Source organism: Cherax quadricarinatus, chromosome 83, assembly GCF_038502225.1.
Source record: "Cherax quadricarinatus isolate ZL_2023a chromosome 83, ASM3850222v1, whole genome shotgun sequence".
NCBI classification, from domain to species: Eukaryota; Metazoa; Arthropoda; class Malacostraca; order Decapoda; family Parastacidae; genus Cherax; species Cherax quadricarinatus.
The window spans coordinates 2,806,877-2,826,511 of record NC_091374.1 but is presented as its reverse complement, the minus strand read 5'-3'; the positions used below and the strand labels follow the sequence as shown (position 1 = coordinate 2,826,511).

Genomic DNA, 19,635 nt, shown 5'->3' with positions numbered 1-19,635 from the left:
ATTTTGGCCTAGATATGAGAGAATACATCTATGTGGTATGTGTGCACCACATAAAATAAATCCTGCAGCGCACAGTGCATAATGAGAGAAAAAACTGAGACCGTAATTTTCGATTAAAACAGCAACTTTGCTGTGTTTTTTCGTATGTTTTTTATAGCTGTATTTGCGATTTCTTGGTCTCATTTGATAGAATGAAAGATATATAATACAGAAATAGAGATGATTTTGATTGGTTTTAGTACTGGAAATGGCTTGAAACTGAGCTCAAAATAGCGGAAATGTTAAATTTTTGCCGATGTTCAAGAGTAAACAAATGACCTCACACGTCTAATACATGCCTGCTGGTGGATCTAATGTACGTTGACAAATGTGGTGATATTATTTATACAATTATTACAGTATTGCATAACAGTAAATCTTCTGGTTTGAATAAAAATTCATTATGTGAATAAAAAATCAAAATGGAATTCATTAGTAAAGCCTGAAAACATAACTAATGAATAGAGGAAATGTTAGTTTAGTGCCAGAAATGCCTGCATTGTTTATTCTGGGCCCTATTTTGAAATTGGAGTACTATTGTGAACTTTGCATTAAATTGGCCAAATTACCAATTTCCAATCACTTTATTTTGTAGTTGAAATAGTTGATCTGGCAATTTCTTGTCCTCAATCTATAGAATAGAAGTAATACTAGTGAAATAGCTAAGAATTTGATCGACTGGTATAATGTAATTGGCCTAAAATGAGAGTCAAAGTCGGCAAAATCGCCAATGCGTAAATATCCCTGACGCATCAAAATTCACGAGAGCATAATTTCGTCAATTTTCTATCAAATTTCGTACTTTTTTGTTTTATTACCTTCAGAAAAAGATTCTCTACCATTTCATAAGAAAAAGTAACAAAAATTTTTTTTTTTTAAATTCTTGGACACTGGTGCACACTTTGAAATTTGGCCTCTGGACCCTGAAAGGGTTAACTGTCATATTTTCTTGAAGTTTTGAAGATTGTATTGTGTTTAAGAAGCAGCCGAAATATTTATGCTGCTTTAATCCTTTACATAATCATGTTCTGTAGATTTTAGGCACGAAGTTTACTGTTTTATTTGTCCAGGTTAATAATTTATAATTGATTTACAAAACCTGTGTGTTCCCTCTTCTTTATTCTTCTTTATCCTCTTCCTCTTCTTCTCTCTTTTGCTCTTCCCCCTCCCCATTATTAAAGTTAAGAATTCTTAATATATATTTTCCATGCTACCTACCTGGAGTCTACCTGGAGGTCATTCCGGGGGTCAGAATAGGCTAAAAGTAGTTATCTTTCTTCTCATTTTCCAAGCCTGGCCCTAGCAATAACTTGATTAAAAGTTTTGTACATTTTTTTTTTGTATCACCGGCCATATCCCACTAAGGCAGTGTGACCTAAAAAGAAAAATTTTTGTTTTTCTTTTTTAATTTAGTAATTTATACAAGAGAAGGGGTTTACTAGCCCCTTGTATGTATGTAAATATATGCAGTATAAGTATATATTAGACAACATTCATAGTGGGTAAATTGGAAGCACCTGTGGGCCAGGGTTAGTAAGTTTATTTAGGTACAGATACACATAAGTACAATTATCATACATAGTAACATATATGTAAACTATCTAGCATGTACTTATAAGTAGGGTGGGTCAGCCTAGGAAAGGTTGGAGGGAGGAGGTAAAGGAGGTTTTGTGTGCGAGTGGCTTGGACTTTCAGCAAGCATGCGTGAGCTTATTTGATAGAAGTGAATGGAGACAAGTGGTTTTTAATACTTGACATGCTGTTGGAGTGTGAGCAAAGTAACATTTATGAAGGGATTCAGGGAAACCGGCAGGCCAGACTTAAGTCCTGGAGATGGGAAGTACAGTGCCTGCACTCTGAAGGAGGGGTGTTAATGTTGCAGTTTTATAACTGTAGTGTAAAGCACCCCTCTGGCACGACAGTGATGGAGTGAATGATGATGAAAGTTGTTCTTTTTTGGGCCACCCTGCCTTGGTGGGAATCGGCCGATGTGTTAATAAAAAAAAAGTAGGGTGGGGATTGAATGATCATTGAGTAAGTCCCTGAGGTGGGCACTGCTGGAATGAAGCTGCCATTGACAGCATGTTTTGTGGTATAGTAGTTTTCAGCTGTCCACAAAGTTGGATCAGATGAAGACCTGTAAGAACATGGCCCTGTGTATAAAAAGCAAGGCCACTGATGCCTTTCAAGTGTTGTAGGCTCTGTTAAAATGGCTAATCCATATAGGATGAATAAAGTCTCCTTCCTCTCCTGCTCTCCCTCTTTTTCTTTCTTTTTCTTTTTCTCCCTCTCTTTTAAATTTGAAGGTTCATTCATTTTTAAATTTGCTCCTGCAGATATGAAGGAAACAGCCAACGACTCATCTGGGGAGGATGACTCTGACGAAGACACAGATGACCCATCCATCCATTCTCCACCAGCTACCACTGAGGTGAGTCTCACCACAAAAGAGCCTACAAAATTATGTATAGAACAAAAATTAGGTTTCTATTTCCATAACTGTAAACTCAGAGTGGTCGTATCTGAAACAGGAGGGGGATGTGGCTAAGGTTATTCTTGAGTTTGGTTGATAAAATTTCAGATAGTGCACCATTTATTGTGTGTGTGTATATATATATATATATACCGATATATATATATATATATATATATATATATATATATATATATATATATATATATATATATATATATATATATATATATATATATATATATATAAATTATTATTATATATTTTTCTTACCTAACCTTTCATACCTTATTACTTAATACAGTATATTTCTTTACAAAAATCTGTCAGAACATTTTCTTGTAGTTTAATTTTAAATGCCTTGCCTTTTGCTTTCTCATGTTGCATTATTTTCTTACAGGAAAAATTGCCCTGGTTGTCTTTTTCTTTCCCTCTCTGTAACACTTGATATGCCCTGAAGGAAATAAAGCATTATCTGACCAATGTTATTAAAGTAATTAAAATATTCAGTAGGTCAGTAATGCTAGGGAAATTGTTCCTATGATGCTCCCCAATATGAAGATTCCAGCTCACCAGGTAAAGATAGTCAATTGTCCTGAATATTTCCCTGTCATTAATGTGGTTTGTCTTTTTACATCCCCTTTGCTGCACTCTTCGACCTCAGCTCAAAATAGTGTCTTCTGACTGTTTTGACGTGTGAGTTCAATTTATTGCTTGCCTTTGCTATAGTTTATCTAGTGTGTGTGTGTGTCTATGTGTATCCATACATTGTACATGATTATACATAATGTATGAGTGCATATACATGAGTATGTGCACACTCCTCATGCATATGTCATTACCTTTTGCTACTTACAGTACAGGAGTAGAACTATGCTTGTGGTGTCCCATCATTTTTAATTTATCATAGTTTTTGTTATGTATACACCAGCTAGAGCTCATTCCAGTTACCTACTCTTATTTGCATGTGTAATTATTCATATGCCTACTTGAGTTTGCAGAGAAGAGGAAAGCTTCAGCCCTTGGTTCTACATATGTGTGCATGTGCAAACATATTTGGTATAATTAGGTTTACTGTATTAAGAATTGTTGCAGTACTGCATAACTTAATGACTGGGGCTAGTTAATGTGCATTTCAGTAGTGCTTTGAAGTTGTATATCAGGCAGTGTATGTGACACACTGTCCCTCCTCTTTCTGTGAACCTGCAACAATTTTATATTCTCTAGTTTTTTCCTAACACACTTACTCAGATTATTCTAAATACCATATGAAAATGTTAATGTATGATATATACTGTTATTTTCATATAACACTGGAAATGGGAAGTACTTACTCAGTTTGGAGGGATATGTTGTGTATCTCTATACGTTATTCTAACTGTTGTATTCTACAAAAGCATATGAAATGATGATTATTTTCTTTTTGGGGATGGGTCACCCTGCCTCGGTGATATATACTGTATGATATATACTGTAGGTTGGTAGACAGCAACCACCCAGGGAGGTACTACCGTCCTGCCAAGTGAGTGTAAAACGAAAGCCTGTAATTGTTTTACATGATGGTAGGATTGCTGATGTCTTTTGTCTGTCTCATAAATATGCAAGATTACAGGTATGTCTTGCTACTTCTACTTACACTTAGGTCACACTACATATACGTGTACACATTTATTTATACACACTAATCTGAGTTTTCTTTGATTTTTATCTTAATAGTTCTTGGTCTTATTACTTTTCCTTTTATATCCATGGGGAAGTGGAATAAGAATCTTTCCTCCGTAAGCCATGCGTGTTGTAAAAGTCAACTAAAATGCCGGGAACAATGGGCTAGTAACCCCTTTTCCTGTAAAGATTACTAAAAAGAATAAGAAGAAGAAAATTGTCAAAGTGGGAAGTCTGAATGTGCGTGGATGTTGTGCAAATGATAAGAAAGAGATGATTGTGGATGTTATGAATGAGAAGAAACTGGATGTCCTGGCTTTAAGTGAAACAAAGCTGAAGGGGGTGGGAGACTTTCAATGGAGAGGAATAAATGGGATTAGGTCAGGGGTTTCAAATAGAGTTAGAGCTAAAGAAGGAGTAGCAATAATGTTGAAGGATAAGCTATGGCAGGAAAAGAGGGACTACAAATGTATAAATTCAAGGATTATGTGGAGTAAAATAAAGATTGGATGTGAAAAGTGGGTTATAGTAAGTGTGTATGCACCTGGAGAAGAGAGAAGTGTAGAGGAGAGAGAGAGATTCTGGGAAATGTTGAATGAATGCGTGGGGAGTTTTGAATCAAGTGTGAGAGTAATGGTGGTTGGGGATTTCAATGCTAAAGTGGGTAAAAATGTTATGGAGGGAGTAGTAGGTAAATTTGGGGTGCCAGGGGTAAATGTAAATGGGGAGCCTTTAATTGAGCTATGTGTAGAAAGAAATTTGGTAATAAGTAATACATATTTTATGAAAAAGAGGATAAATAAATATACAAAGTATGATGTAGCACGTAATGAAAGTAATTTGTTAGATTATGTATTGGTGGATAAAAGGTTGATGGGTAGGCTCCAGGATGTACATGTTTATAGAGGGGCAACTGATATATCGGATCATTATTTAGTTGTAGCTACAGTTAGAGTAAGAGGTAGATGGGAAAAGAGGAAGGTGGCAACAACAAGTAAGAGGGAAGTGAAAGTGTATAAACTAAGGGAGGAGGAAGTTCGGGCAAGATATAAGCAACTATTGGCAGAAAGGTGGGCTAGTGCAAAGATGAGTAGTGGGGGGGTTGAAGAGGGTTGAAATAGTTTTAAAAATGCAGTATTAGAATGTGGGGCAGAAGTTTGTGGTTATAGGAGGGTGGGGGCAGGAGGAAAGAGGAGTGATTGGTGGAATGATGAAGTAAAGGGTGTGATAAAAGAGAAAAAGGTAGTTTACGAGAGGTTTTTACAAAGCAGAAGTGTTATAAGAAGAGCAGAGTATATGGAGAGTAAAAGAAAGGTGAAGAGAGTGCAAAAGGACAGCAGATGAAAGAGTGGGAGAGGCACTGTCAAGAAATTTTAATGAAAATAAGAAAAAATTTTGGAGTGAGTTAAACAAGTTAAGAAAGCCTAGGGAAAGTATGGATTTGTCAGTTAAAAACAGATTAGGGGAGTTAGTAGATGGGGAGAGGGAGGTATTAGGTAGATGGCGAGAATATTTTGAGGAACTTTTAAATGTTGAGGAAGAAAGGGAGGCGGTAATTTCATGCACTAGCCAGGGAGGTATACCATCTTTTAGGAGTGAAGAAGAGCAGAATGTAAGTGTGGTGGAGGTACGTGAGGCATTACGTAGAATGAAAGGGGGTAAAGCAGCTGGAACTGATGGGATCATGACAGAAATGTTAAAAGCAGGGGGAGATATAGTGTTGGAGTGGTTGGTACTTTTGTTTAATAAATGTATGAAAGAGGGGAAGGTACCTAGGGATTGGCAGAGAGCATGTATAGTCCCTTTATATAAAGGGAAAGGGGACAAAAGAGATTGTAAAAATTATAGAGGAATAAGTTTACTGAGTATACCAGGAAAAGTATACGGTAGAGTTATAATTGAAAGAATTAGAGGTAAGACAGAATGTAGAATTGCGGATGAGCAAGGAGGCTTCAGAGTGGGTAGGGGATGTGTAGATCAAGTGTTTACATTGAAGCATATATGTGAACAGTATTTAGATAAAGGTAGGGAAGTTTTTATTGCATTTATGGATTTAGAAAAGGCATATGATAGAGTGGATAGAGGAATAATGTGGCAGATGTTGCAAGTATATGGAATAGGTGGTAAGTTACTAAATGCTGTAAAGAGCTTTTATGAGGATAGTGAGGCTCAGGTTAGGGTGTGTAGAAGAGAGGGAGAATACTTCCCGGCAAAGGTAGGTCTTAGACAGGGATGTGTAATGTCACCATGGTTGTTTAATATAATAATAGATGGGGTTGTAAAAGAAGTAAATGCTAGGGTGTTCGGGAGAGGGGTGGGATTAAATTATGGGGAATCAAATTCAAAATGGGAATTGACACAGTTACTTTTTGCTGATGATACTGTGCTTATGGGAGATTTTAAAGAAAAATTGCAAAGGTTAGTGGATGAGTTTGAGAATGTGTGTAAAGGTAGAAAGTTGAAAGTGAACATAGAAAAGAGTAAGGTGATGAGGGTATCAAATGATTTAGATAAAGAAAAATTGGATATCAAATTGGGGAGGAGGAGTATGGAAGAAGTGAATGTTTTCAGATACTTGGGAGTTGACGTGTCGGCAGATGGATTTATGAAGGATGAGGTTGATCATAGAATTGATGAGGGAAAAAAGGTGAGTGGTGCGTTGAGGTATATGTGGAGTCAAAAAACGTTATCTATGGAGGCAAAGAAGGGAATGTATGAAAGCTTGGGTGGTAAATGCAGCAGCGAGGAGACGGTTGGAAGCAGTGGAGATGTCCTGTCTAAGGGCAATGTGTGGTGTAAATATTATGCAGAAAATTCGGAGCGTGGAAATTAGGAGAAGGTGTGGAGTTAATAAAAGCATTAGTCAGAGGGCAGAAGAGGGGTTGTTGAGGTGGTTTGGTCATTTAGAGAGAATGGATCAAAGTAGAATGACATGGAAAGCATATAAATCTATAGGGGAAGGAAAGAGGGGTAGGGGTCGTCCTCGAAAGGGTTGGAAAGAGGGGGTAAAGGAGGTTTTGTGGGCGAGGGGCTTGGACTTCCAGCAAGCGTGCATGAGCGTGTTAGATAGGAGTGAATGGAGACGAATGATACTTGGGACCTGACGATCTGTTGGAGTGTGAGCAGGGTAATATTTAGTGAAGGGATTCAGGGAAACCGGTTATTTTCATATAGTCGGACTTGAGTCCTGGAAATGGGAAGTACAATGCCTGCACTTTAAAGGAGGGGTTTGGGATATTGGCAGTTTGGAGGGAAATGTTGTGTATCTTTATAGGTATATGCTTCTAAACTGTTGTATTCTGAGCACCTCTGCAAAAGCAGTGATAATGTGTGAGTGTGGTGAAAGTGTTGATTGATGATGAAAGTATTTTCTTTTTGGGGATTTTCTTTCTTTTTTGGGTCACCCTGCCTCGGTGGGAGACGGCCGACTTGTTGAAAAAAAAAAAAAAACTTCTCCTGTATATATTACTAAAATTAAAAGGAGAAACTTTCATTTTTCCTCTTGGGCCACCCCGCCTTGGTGGGATACGGCCGGTGCATTGAAAGAAAAGAATGTACTGTGATATTATTGGCTTTGTAATTTTTCTTGCTGTAGAGATTACCAACTAAACTTGCTGGTTGTATAACACTGTGTTTGTATCTAATGTTAGCATAATGATTATTCTGCTTGACAAGGTTTATTGAAATACTTCAATAGAAGAAATATGTCCTAAAAATATTTTTTTAAAGAGTATATGAAAAGCTCTTTGTGAGGATACTGCATGTGATAAAATCATTACGCAAGTTACAATACTGTGGCTAGAATGATTCGGAAGTAATCAGCACTTTGGTGAGGAAATGTGCAATGATGATTTAGTCTGTCCTGGACCACTGTCAGGCATAACTTGACAGTGGTCCAGGATGGGCCAAAAGGTCATCCTGAGTACAGGTCATCTATAAATTATGTAAAAGATGTGTGAATTGTTTTAGGACATGCATGCATGTTCACTAAGAATATTCTGTTAGATCCTGCTTGATAAGTACTTTTGTAATTAGAAATTGTTTTATTTTTGAAGTGTTAATTTTGATTCTTAGCAGGCTTTTTTTTTTTAATATGTACTGTACTGTATATACTGCATTTTCTTCATAGTTTGAGGAATAACACAAGTCTATGGTTGAATTGAACTTGTAAGTCATCACATACTCTTCACATTTTTTTTTTTACTCGCTGCAAAAAATTCTATGTATTAAGTGCTAAATTGGAAAAATATGTTAAGGCATGTGTAGTATTGTGTTAATTCTATTAATTACTACAGGTACTACATCAGAGTAAATTCTTGAGAGTTAAAGGTCCATTTTTGGAATGCATTACTAATATTATTATTCTTACATCCCACTGAAGCAGGGTGGCCCAAAAGAAAAAAACAAAAGTTTCTCTTTTTTACTTTTGTAATGCATACAGGAGAAGGGGTTACTAGCCCCTTGCTCCCGGCATTTTAGTTACCTCTTACGGCACTCATGGCTTACAGAGGACGACTTCTGTTCCACTTCCCCATGGAGAATTATTTTTTTTTTTTTTTTATCATCACACTGGCCGATTCCCACCAAGGCAGGGTGGCCCGAAAAAGAAAAACTTTCACCATCATTCACTCCATCACTGTCTTGCCAGAAGGGTGCTTTACACTACAGTTTTTAAACTGCAACATTAACACCCCTCCTTCAGAGTGCAGGCACTGTACTTCCCATCTCCAGGACTCAAGTCCGGCCTGCTGGTTTCCCTGAACCCCTTCATAAATGTTACTTTGCTCACACTCCAACAGCACGTCAAGTATTAAAAACCATTTGTCTCCATTCACTCCTATCAAACACGCTCATGCATACCTGCTGGAAGTCCAAGCCCCTCGCACACAAAACCTCCTTTACCCCCTCTCTCCAACCTTTCCTAGGCCGACCCCTACCCCGCCTTCCTTCCACTACAGACTGATACACTCTTGAAGTCGTTCTGTTTCGCTCCATTCTCTCTACATGTCCGAACCACCTCAACAACCCTTCCTCAGCCCTCTGGACAACAGTTTTGGTAATCCCGCACCTCCTCCTAACTTCCAAACTACGAATTCTCTGCATTATATTCACACCACACATTGCCCTCAGACATGACATCTCCACTGCCTCCAGCCTTCTCCTCGCTGCAACATTCATCACCCATGCTTCACACCCATATAAGAGAGTTGGTAAAACTATACTCTCATACATTCCCCTCTTTGCCTCCAAGGACAAAGTTCTTTGTCTCCACAGACTCCTAAGTGCACCACTCACTCTTTTTCCCTCATCAATTCTATGATTCACCTCATCTTTCATAGACCCATCCGCTGACACGTCCACTCCCAAATATCTGAATACATTCACCTCCTCCATACTCTCTCCCTCCAATCTGATATTCAATCTTTCATCACCTAATCTTTTTGTTATCCTCATAACCTTACTCTTTCCTGTATTCACCTTTAATTTTCTTCTTTTGCACACCCTACCAAATTCATCCACCAATCTCTGCAACTTCTCTTCAGAATCTCCCAAGAGCACAGTGTCATCAGCAAAGAGCAGCTGTGACAACTCCCACTTTGTGTGTGATTCTTTATCTTTTAACTCCACGCCTCTTGTCAAGACCCTCGCATTTACTTCTCTTACAACCCCATCTATAAATATATTAAACAACCACGGTGACATCACACATCCTTGTCTAAGGCCTACTTTTACTGGGAAATAATTTCCCTCTTTCCTACATACTCTAACTTGAGCCTCACTATCCTCGTAAAAACTCTTCACTGCTTTCAGTAACCTACCTCCTACACCATACACTTGCAACATCTGCCACATTGCCCCCCCTATCCACCCTGTCATACGCCTTTTCCAAATCCATAAATGCCACAAAGACCTCTTTAGCCTTATCTAAATACTGTTCACTTAAATGTTTCACTGTAAACACCTGGTCCACACACCCCCTACCTTTCCTAAAGCCTCCTTGTTCATCTGCTATCCTATTCTCCGTCTTACTCTTAATTCTTTCAATAATAACTCTACCATACACTTTACCAGGTATACTCAGCAGACTTATCCCCCTATAATTTTTGCACTCTCTTTTATCCCCTTTGCCTTTATACAAAGGAACTATGCATGCTCTCTGCCAATCCCTAGGTACCTTACCCTCTTCCATACATTTATTAAATAATTGCAGCAACCACTCCAAAACTATATCCCCACCTGCTTTTAACATTTCTATCTTTATCCCATCAATCCCGGCTGCCTTACCCCCTTTCATTTTACCTACTGCCTCACGAACTTCCCCCACACTCACAACTGGCTCTTCCTCACTCCTACAAGATGTTATTCCTCCTTGCCCTATACACGAAATCACAGCTTCCCTATCTTCATCAACATTTAACAATTCCTCAAAATATTCCCTCCATCTTCCCAATACCTCTAACTCTCCATTTAATAACTCTCCTCTCCTATTTTTAACTGACAAATCCATTTGTTCTCTAGGCTTTCTTAACTTGTTAATCTCACTCCAACAAAATTTGTTGATAACATCTCACCCACTCTCTCATTTGCTCTCTTTTTACATTGCTTCACCACTCTCTTAACCTCTCTCTTTTTCTCCATATACTCTTCCCTCCTTGCATCACTTCTACTTTGTAAAAACTTCTCATATGCTAACTTTTTCTCCCTTACTACTCTCTTTACATCATCATTCCACCAATCGCTCCTCTTCCCTCCCGCACCCACTTTCCTGTAACCACAAACTTCTGCTGAACACTCTAACACTACATTTTTAAACCTACCCCATACCTCTTCGACCCCATTGCCTATGCTCTCATTAGCCCATCTATCCTCCAATAGCTGTTTATATCTTACCCTAACTGCCTCCTCTTTTAGTTTATAAACCTTCACCTCTCTCTTCCCTGATGCTTCTATTCTCCTTGTATCCCATCTACCTTTTACTCTCAGTGTAGCTACAACTAGAAAGTGATCTGATATATCTGTGGCCCCTCTATAAACATGTACATCCTGAAGTCTACTCAACAGTCTTTTATCTACCAATACATAATCCAACAAACTACTGTCATTTCGCCCTACATCATATCTTGTATACTTATTTATCCTCTTTTTCTTAAAATATGTATTACCTATAACTAAACCCCTTTCTATACAAAGTTCAATCAAAGGGCTCCCATTATCATTTACACCTGGCACCCCAAACTTACCTACCACACCCTCTCTAAAAGTTTCTCCTACTTTAGCATTCAGGTCCCCTACCACAATTACTCTCTCACTTGGTTCAAAGGCTCCTATACATTCACTTAACATCTCCCAAAATCTCTCTCTCTCCTCTGCATTCCTCTCTTCTCCAGGTGCATACACGCTTATTATGACCCACTTCTCACATCCAACCTTTACTTTAATCCACATAATTCTTGAATTTACACATTCATATTCTCTTTTCTCCTTCCATAACTGATCATTTAACATTACTGCTACCCCTTCCTTTGCTCTAACTCTCTCAGATACTCCAGATTTAATCCCATTTATTTCCCCCCACTGAAACTCTCCTACCCCCTTCAGCTTTGTTTCGCTTAGGGCCAGGACATCCAACTTCTTTTCATTCATAACATCAGCAATCATCTGTTTCTTGTCATCCGCACTACATCCACGCACATTTAAGCATCCCAGTTTTATAAATTTTTCTTCTTCTCTTTTTTTAGTAAGTGTCTACAGGAGAAGGGGTTACTAGCCCATTGCTCCCGGCATTTTAGTCGCCTCATACGACACGCATGGCTTACGGAGGAAAGATTCTTTTCCACTTCCCCATGGACAATAGAAGAAATAAAGAAGAACAAGAGCTATTTAGAAAAAGGAGAAAAACCTAGATGTATGTATATATATATGCATGTGCGTGTCTGTGAAGTGTGACCAAAGTGTAAGTAGGAGTAGCAAGATATCCCTGTTATCTAGCGTGTTTATGAGAGAAAAAGAAACCAGCAATCCTACCATCATGCAAAACAGTTACAGGTTTCTGTTTCACAGTCATCTGGCAGGACGGTAGTACTTCCCTGGGTGGTTGCTGTCTACCATTATTATTATTATTATTATTATTATTATTCTTTCTTTCAACACATCTGCCGTATCCCACCAAGGCGGGGTGGCCTAAAGGGAAAAAACGAAAGTTTCTCCTTTTACATTTAGTAATGTATACAGAAGAGGAGGTTACTAGCCCCTTGCTCCTGGCATTTTAGTCGCCTCTTACGACACGCATGGCTTACGGAGGAAGAATTCTGTTCCACTTCCCCATGGAGATAAGAGGAAATAAACAAGAATAAGAACTAGAAAGAAAATAGAAAAAAAAACCAGAGGGGTGTGTATATATGTGCTTGTACATGTATGTGTAGTGTGACCTAAGTGTAAGTAGAAGTAGCAAGACATACCTGAAATCTTGCATGTTCATGAGACAGAAAAAAGGACACCAGCAATCCTACCATCATGTAAAACAATTACAGGCTTTCGTTTTACACTCTCTTGGCATTACAGTAGTACCTCTCCCTGGGCGGTTGCTGTTTACCAACCTACTACTTATAATTATTATTATTATTAATATAATTATTGGGAAGTGGTAAACCCATAGGGGTCACACATCACCTGGGAAATGGGAGGCAATCAGGTTTCATCAAAGAAAGGGTGGGTAACTCCACTTTCTTGAACCAAATGCCTCTCGCCAGCATCAAGACACCCCATCCCTTGTAGGGTCTCTGCAGCAGATATATTTGAATTGATCACTGGAGATCATAGGAAAGAGAGGGAGAGAGAAACCTGCATGGAGGCAAAAAGAAGGAAGATTGTATATTTTGATTCAGTTGAGGTCCTCTTCAGCAGAAAGGATTTTAGTTGAGGGTTGAAATATACCATTAAGGGTTGAAATATACAGTGGTCCCTTGCTTTTCATAGTTAATCCATTCCTGGAGTTGCTAGTATTATCGAAATCTACGATTTTCGAATCAATTTTCCCCATAAGAAATAATGTAAATACAATTAATCCGTTCCTGACACCCAGAAGTATTAAAACAAAAAAATTTTTTACATGAAATATAGATGTAGTACATAAACAATACAATGGTAAATAATGAATGAAACATTAACAGCATAACACTTACCTTTATTGGAGATTCTTCTTAGTGTATGGGAGACTGGAGGAGGAGAGAGAGTGGATTGTTTATAGTTTGGAAGGGGAATCCCCTTCCAGCAACACCTCAGGTACCAATTGCTTTTCTGGGGTTGCTTCTCTTCTCTGTTTCTTAATGCCACTAGGACCAGCTTGAGAGTCACTGGAGTCCTGTCTTGCAAAATAACTGTGGAGAGAGCTCTGTTTCTGGCGTCTCTTTAACACTTTCCTAAAATGGCCCAAGACTTTGTCACTGTACATGTTACCAACCTGGCTTGCAACAGCCTTGTCAGGGCGATGTTTCTCCATAAATCTTTCCATCTTACCCCACATAGCAAAAATCTCTTTAATTTCTGAAGAAGGCACCTTCTTCCATCTCTCTTCCTCCTCCTCTGCAGCAAGATTCTGAGCTGCAATCTATTGCTGTTCTTTACCACAGGCTTGGCACTAGGAGCTTTCTTTGGAGCCATGGTAGCTTATTTAGTACTTGCAAGCACTAAAATGAGTGGAATATTATGAAATATTTCGTAGGAGCACGTGAGGGGACCTTCACTCACTGGTAAACAATGCCACACTGGCTGGGTAGGGAGGCCGCCCCGGCTCACACCGTGCGTACGCGTCCCAGACGACCTACTATTCGCGAGTCAACCTACGATTAGCGAGCCCATGTTTATACGAAAATATCCCTATGATTTCCGAAATCTACGATTCCCGAGAACTACGATTATCGAGGGACCACTGTACCATTATTTTTCTTGATTTTTTTGTGTCCATGTGGGTTTCTCTTACATTGACCAGCATTAATGTTACTTTAATGTATCATACCTACATTGCCCATTATTAACCCTTTGAGGGTCCGTCCCGTAGATCTACGGCTTTACGTTCAGGGTCCAAACCGTAGATCTACGTCATGAGCTCAGCTCACTCTGATAAACTGTGAGTGGTACATTTGGGCCTAGATATGAGAGAATACATCTATGTGGTATGTGTGCACCACATAAAACAGATCCTGCAGCACGCTGTGTATAATGAGAGAAAAAAACTGAAATGTTTTTTCGATTAAAACAGCGACTTTGCAGTGTTTTTCGTATGTTTTTTATAGTTCTGTTTGCGATTTCTTGGTCTCATTTGATAGAATGGAAGACATATTACAGAAATAGAGATGATTTTGATTGGTTTTCGCACTGGAAATGGCTTGAAACTGAGCTCAAAGTAGCAGAAATGTTAAATTTTTGCCGATATTCAAGAGTAAACAAACGACCTCACACGTCTAATACACGCCAGCTGGTGGGTCTAATATGCATTCACAAATATGGTGATGATATTTATACAATTATTACAGTATTGCATAACAGTAAATCTTCTATTTTTTGGTGTGAATAAAAATTCATTATGTGAATAAAAAATCAAAATGGAATTTATTTGTAAAGCCTCAAAACGTAACTAATGAACAGAGGAAATGTTAGTTTAGTTCCAGGAATACCTACATTGTTTATTCTGGACCCTATTTTGAAATTGGAATACAGTATTTTGAACTTTGTATTAAATTGGCCAAATTAACAATTTCCGATCACTTTAATTTGTAGTTGAAACAGTTGACTTGGCGATTTCTTGTGCTCAATCGATAGAATAGAAGTAATACTAGTGAAATAGCTAAGAATTTGGTTGACTGGAATAATGTAATTGGCCTAAAATGGGAGTCAAAGTCGGCAAAATCGCCGATTCGTAAATATCGCTGACACATCAAAATTCGCGAGAGCATAATTTCGTCAATTTTCCATCAAATTTCATACTTTTTGTTTTATTACCTTCACAAAAAGATTCTCTACCATTTCATAAGAAAAAATAACAATTTTTTTTTTTTTTAAATTCTTGGACACTGGGGCACCACTTCAGATTTGGGCCTTGGACCCTGAAGGGGTTAAATATGCCAGATGTAGGCACTCAGCATACTGTAACACTGAAACAAAACCCAATCCTGTTAGAGGTTTAAATGTGACAAAAATTAATACTTACCTGGCAACTCATAGTGGGATGTCTCAGGATTCTCTAAGGGGTATGTGTGGTTGATGGATGTGTCCATAGTCTCCTTGTACCATGTTCTCTTTAGTCCCATGCTGGATATTTTTGGCTATGGGTGAATTAATATGGGTGAGAATAAATCTCTGACACAAGAAAAACTTGCCCAGATCATCATTGAAATACTTAAGGCAAGCCATCAAATGAAGGAAATAGTAATAAGCATCAGCATGTGTGAGCATGCAGTGAGGCACTCGTTACATCAGTACCTTGAGGACAGTGATGATGACATGCCCACACCAAAAGCTTGCCCAGGGAAGCCTAGGAAAACATTCTCACATTTGTTAACTGCACTGCAGTTAAATACAGCATTATAGTTAACAAATGGGGATGTTTTTCTAGGCTTCCCTGGATGTGCTTGGGTAGGCATGTCATCATTGCTGCCCACACAGTACAGACACTAGTTCCTCACTGAATGCTCTCACATAAGGTAGGCCATCATTTGATGACCTGTCTCATGCACTCAAGTGATCTTTGCAGTTCTCCCTTGCAATAGCAATTTATTCTTGCCCATATTAATTCATCCATAGCCAAAAATGTCTGACTAACTCTGCACTCAGGACCACAAAGTGCAGGACAGGCACGGACACAACCATCCACCACACATGCCCAGAAGGCACTGAGCAGCAGCCAGTAGCCTTAGGGAATCCTCAGACATGCTTTTTTTTTTACCAGGCCAGCATTAATTTTTGTCGCACAGAAACATCTAACAAGGTTGTGAGTTATTTTGACATTAAAGTATGCTGGGTGTCTGCACCTACTTTATTTATTTAATTGCTATTTCTTTTATTTGAGAGCCAAATGCATTTCCAGGTTTATTCTATCACACAAGCATATATAGACCCATTGGTCTTGAATAAAATACAGTACCATGACTTTCCTTGATGATATTACAGGTGTAATGGAAAGTTGTGTTGCTCATACAGAACCATATTCTGTACATTCTTCTCTGTGTAAGAAATGCATCTGTGCTAGGTTTAACCCTTTCAGGGTTTCGGCCGTACTAGTACGGCTTATGCACCAGGGTTTTTGACGTGCTTGTACGCCTAAATTCTAACGCCCTCAAATCTAGTGAGAGAAAGCTGGTAGGCCTACATATGAAAGAATGGGTCTATGTGGTCAATGTGCGTGGTATAAAAAAAATCCTGCAGCACACAGTGCATAATGAGAAAAAAAAACTTTGACCGTGTTTTTGGATTAAAACAGCGACTTTGCACTGTATTTTCGTACGGTATTTATTGTTGTATTCTAGTTTTCCTGGTCTCATTTTATAGAATGGAAGACATATTACAGAAATTGAGATGATTTTGACTGGTTTTACAAAGAAAAATACCTTGAAATTGAGCTCAAAGTAGCAGAAATGTTCGATTTTTACCAAAGTTCAAAAGTAAATAAATCATGCTATGCGTCCAATACACGTCAACTGGTGAGTCTAATATTCTTTCACAAGTGCGCTGATATTATTTATACCATTTCTAAACCAATGCAGTAGTCTGCATAACAGTAAATCTTCTATTTTTTTTGTGAGAATAAAAATTCAAAGTGGAAAGCAAAAGAATGTAAGAGGGGCCTGGGGACATGACTAACAAACAGAGGAAATGTTATTTTAGTGCCAGGAATGTCTTTCTTGCTTATTCTGGACCCTATTTGGAAATTGGCATCTTTTGAAATTTGTGTGAAATTGGCAAAATTGCTAAATTTTGACCACTATTGGATAGTTGAAATTGGTAAATGGGTGGTTTCTTGTATTCATTCGATAGAAAAAATGGAGTTCTAGCGAAATACGTATGATTTTTGTCAACTAAACAGGAATTGGCCGAAAATAGGGCTCAAAGTGGGCAAAATCGCCGATGCGTAAACATCGTCGAGACCGCTAACTTCGCGAGAGCATAATTCCGTAAGTTTTCCATCAGATTTCATACTTTTGGTGTCATGATCGGGAAAAGATTCTCTATCCTTTCATAAGAATTTTTTTTTTTTTTTTTTAACCCCTTCAGGGTCCAAGGTCCAAATCTGAAGTGGTGCCCCAGTGTCCAAGAATTTAAAAAAAAAAAAAAATTGTAATTTTTTCTTATGAAATGGTAGATTCTTTTTGTGAAGGTAATAAAACAAAAAGTACGAAATTTGATGGAAAATTGACGAAATTATGCTCTCGCGAATTTTGATGTGTCAGCGATATTTACGAATCAGCGATTTTGCCGACTTTAACTCCCATTTTAGGCCAATTACATTATTCCAGTCAACCAAATTCATAGCTATTTCACTAGTATTACTTCTATTCTATCGATTGAGCACAAGAAATCGCCAAGTCAACTATTTCAACTACAAATTAAAGTGATCGGAAATTGTTAATTTGGCCAATTTAACACAAAGTTCAAAATATTCCAATTTCAAAATAGGGTCCAGAATAAACAATGTAGGTATTCCTGGAACTAAACTAACATTTCCTCTGTTCATTAGTTATGTTTTGAGGCTTTACAAATAAATTCCATTTTGATTTTTTTTTTACATAATGAATTTTTATTCACACCAAAAAATAGAAGATTTACGGTTATGCAATATTGTAATAATTGTATAAATATCATCACCATATTTGTGAATGTATATTAGACCCACCATCTGGCGTGTATTAGATGTGTGAGGTCGTTTGTTTACTCTTGAATATCGACAAAAATTTAATATTTCCGCTACTTTGAGCTCAGTTTCAAGCCGTTTCCAGTGCTAAAACCAATCAAAATCATCTCTATGTCTGTAATATGTCTTCCTTTCTATCAAATGAGACCAAGAAATCACAAATACAACTACGTATAAAAAACATACGAAAAAACACTGCAAAGTCGCTGTTTTAATCGATTTTAATGATTTCAGTTTTTTTTCTCTCATTATACACAGTGTGCTGCAGGATTTGTTTTATGTGGTGCACACATACCACATAGATGTATTCTCTCATATCTAGGCCCAAATGTACCACTCACAGTTTATCAGAGTGAGCTGAGCTCATGACGTAGATCTACGGTTTGGACCCTGAACGTAAAGCCGTAGATCTACGGGACGGACCCTGAAAGGGTTAAATTTGGGCGACCCTAAGAACAAGTCTGTGAGAGGGCCTGTCGACCCTGAAAGGGTTAACAGAGTTGTTCTCATTTAGGAACACTTTCAGTTCAGCAGCAATTCTCTGAGAAAATAAACTACGAAGTGTAGTGTCTTAATTTTGCTAAATCGAGTTGCTTTAACTGAGTGGTGTATGAAAAGTCATTAGATTGAAGAATTTGGTTCACTATCGCAGTCTCATGGCTATTCATTTTTTTTATTATTTAATGTCATAGAATTATTATTTTAGATATCTAGTGATTTTATCTATGACCCTTATGGGTTTAGCGCTTAGTTATGATTCTAATAATTCTAATAGTGATTGTATCACTTACTACGTTCTCTTGTATCCCTTTTCATTATTCTGTCATTATGGAAGAGAAAACTTTCATTACCTTTCCTCAGTTTACTACTGTAGCCTCCTCCTCCTCCTCCTCTTTCTGTTTGGGTTACAAAATAACTTTTCCCTGTTTCATACACTTTTAAAACCTCATGTCTTTTTTTTTTCCTTTTATTGTCTGTTTAACTCCTATGAGTAAGTGAGGGTATTTTTTATTGTTGTCAGCCTTTCACTGTAACTCATTTGTTTGACTTTAGAGCTATTTTTTGTCTTTATACTTTACTCATTTTTTTGTGTGCTTGTGTGCAGACAACTTGCTATAACTGCATATTACAAATTTTGTCTAACATACTGTATTCTACAAACAGCATTTTTATATAATTGTCAATATATGCCATTATCTTACAACTTTTAGACTTGCCAATGCTCCTCCTAGATTTTTTTTATACAAAGAATATTCACGACAAAACAGCTTTATATAAATCTAGAGTATTGTCATCACTTTTGAATGAATTTGAAGGATGGGCATGTAATCAGTTCAGACCCTTGTAGGTTTAGTGCTTCTTTTTTATTATAATAATAATGTAATCAGTTCATTTGTGACCCAGAAATTATAATTTTATTGATGGTGACTAATTAATTTTTAATATTTTTATTTGTGTGTTGAAATACTGCAAAGTGCTGCACTGTTTTGGCTATCAAAGCTCTGTATACTGCATTACAGTTAGTTATATTTTAATCTATATCATAATTATATTTTAG

At 37.7% G+C, this 19,635-nt stretch overlaps 1 protein-coding gene across 16 annotated transcripts in view; it reads left to right on the top strand.

Moving 5' to 3' along the window:
• rush (rush hour) overlaps positions 1–19,635 on the top strand; it is a 57,343-nt gene that overhangs the window by 34,243 nt on the left and 3,465 nt on the right. For 10 of the 16 annotated variants that reach the window (XM_053796136.2, XM_053796146.2, XM_053796145.2 and 7 more), the window contains one exon: positions 2,376–2,470. In XM_053796136.2, coding sequence (XP_053652111.2) covers positions 2,376–2,470 — 95 coding nt within the window. Of the gene's footprint in view, positions 1–2,375; positions 2,471–2,912; positions 3,089–3,176; positions 3,209–19,635 lie in introns of all 16 variants that reach the window. The other 6 variants (XR_008409031.2, XR_011394320.1, XR_008409030.2 and 3 more) reach the window with 2 other exon arrangements.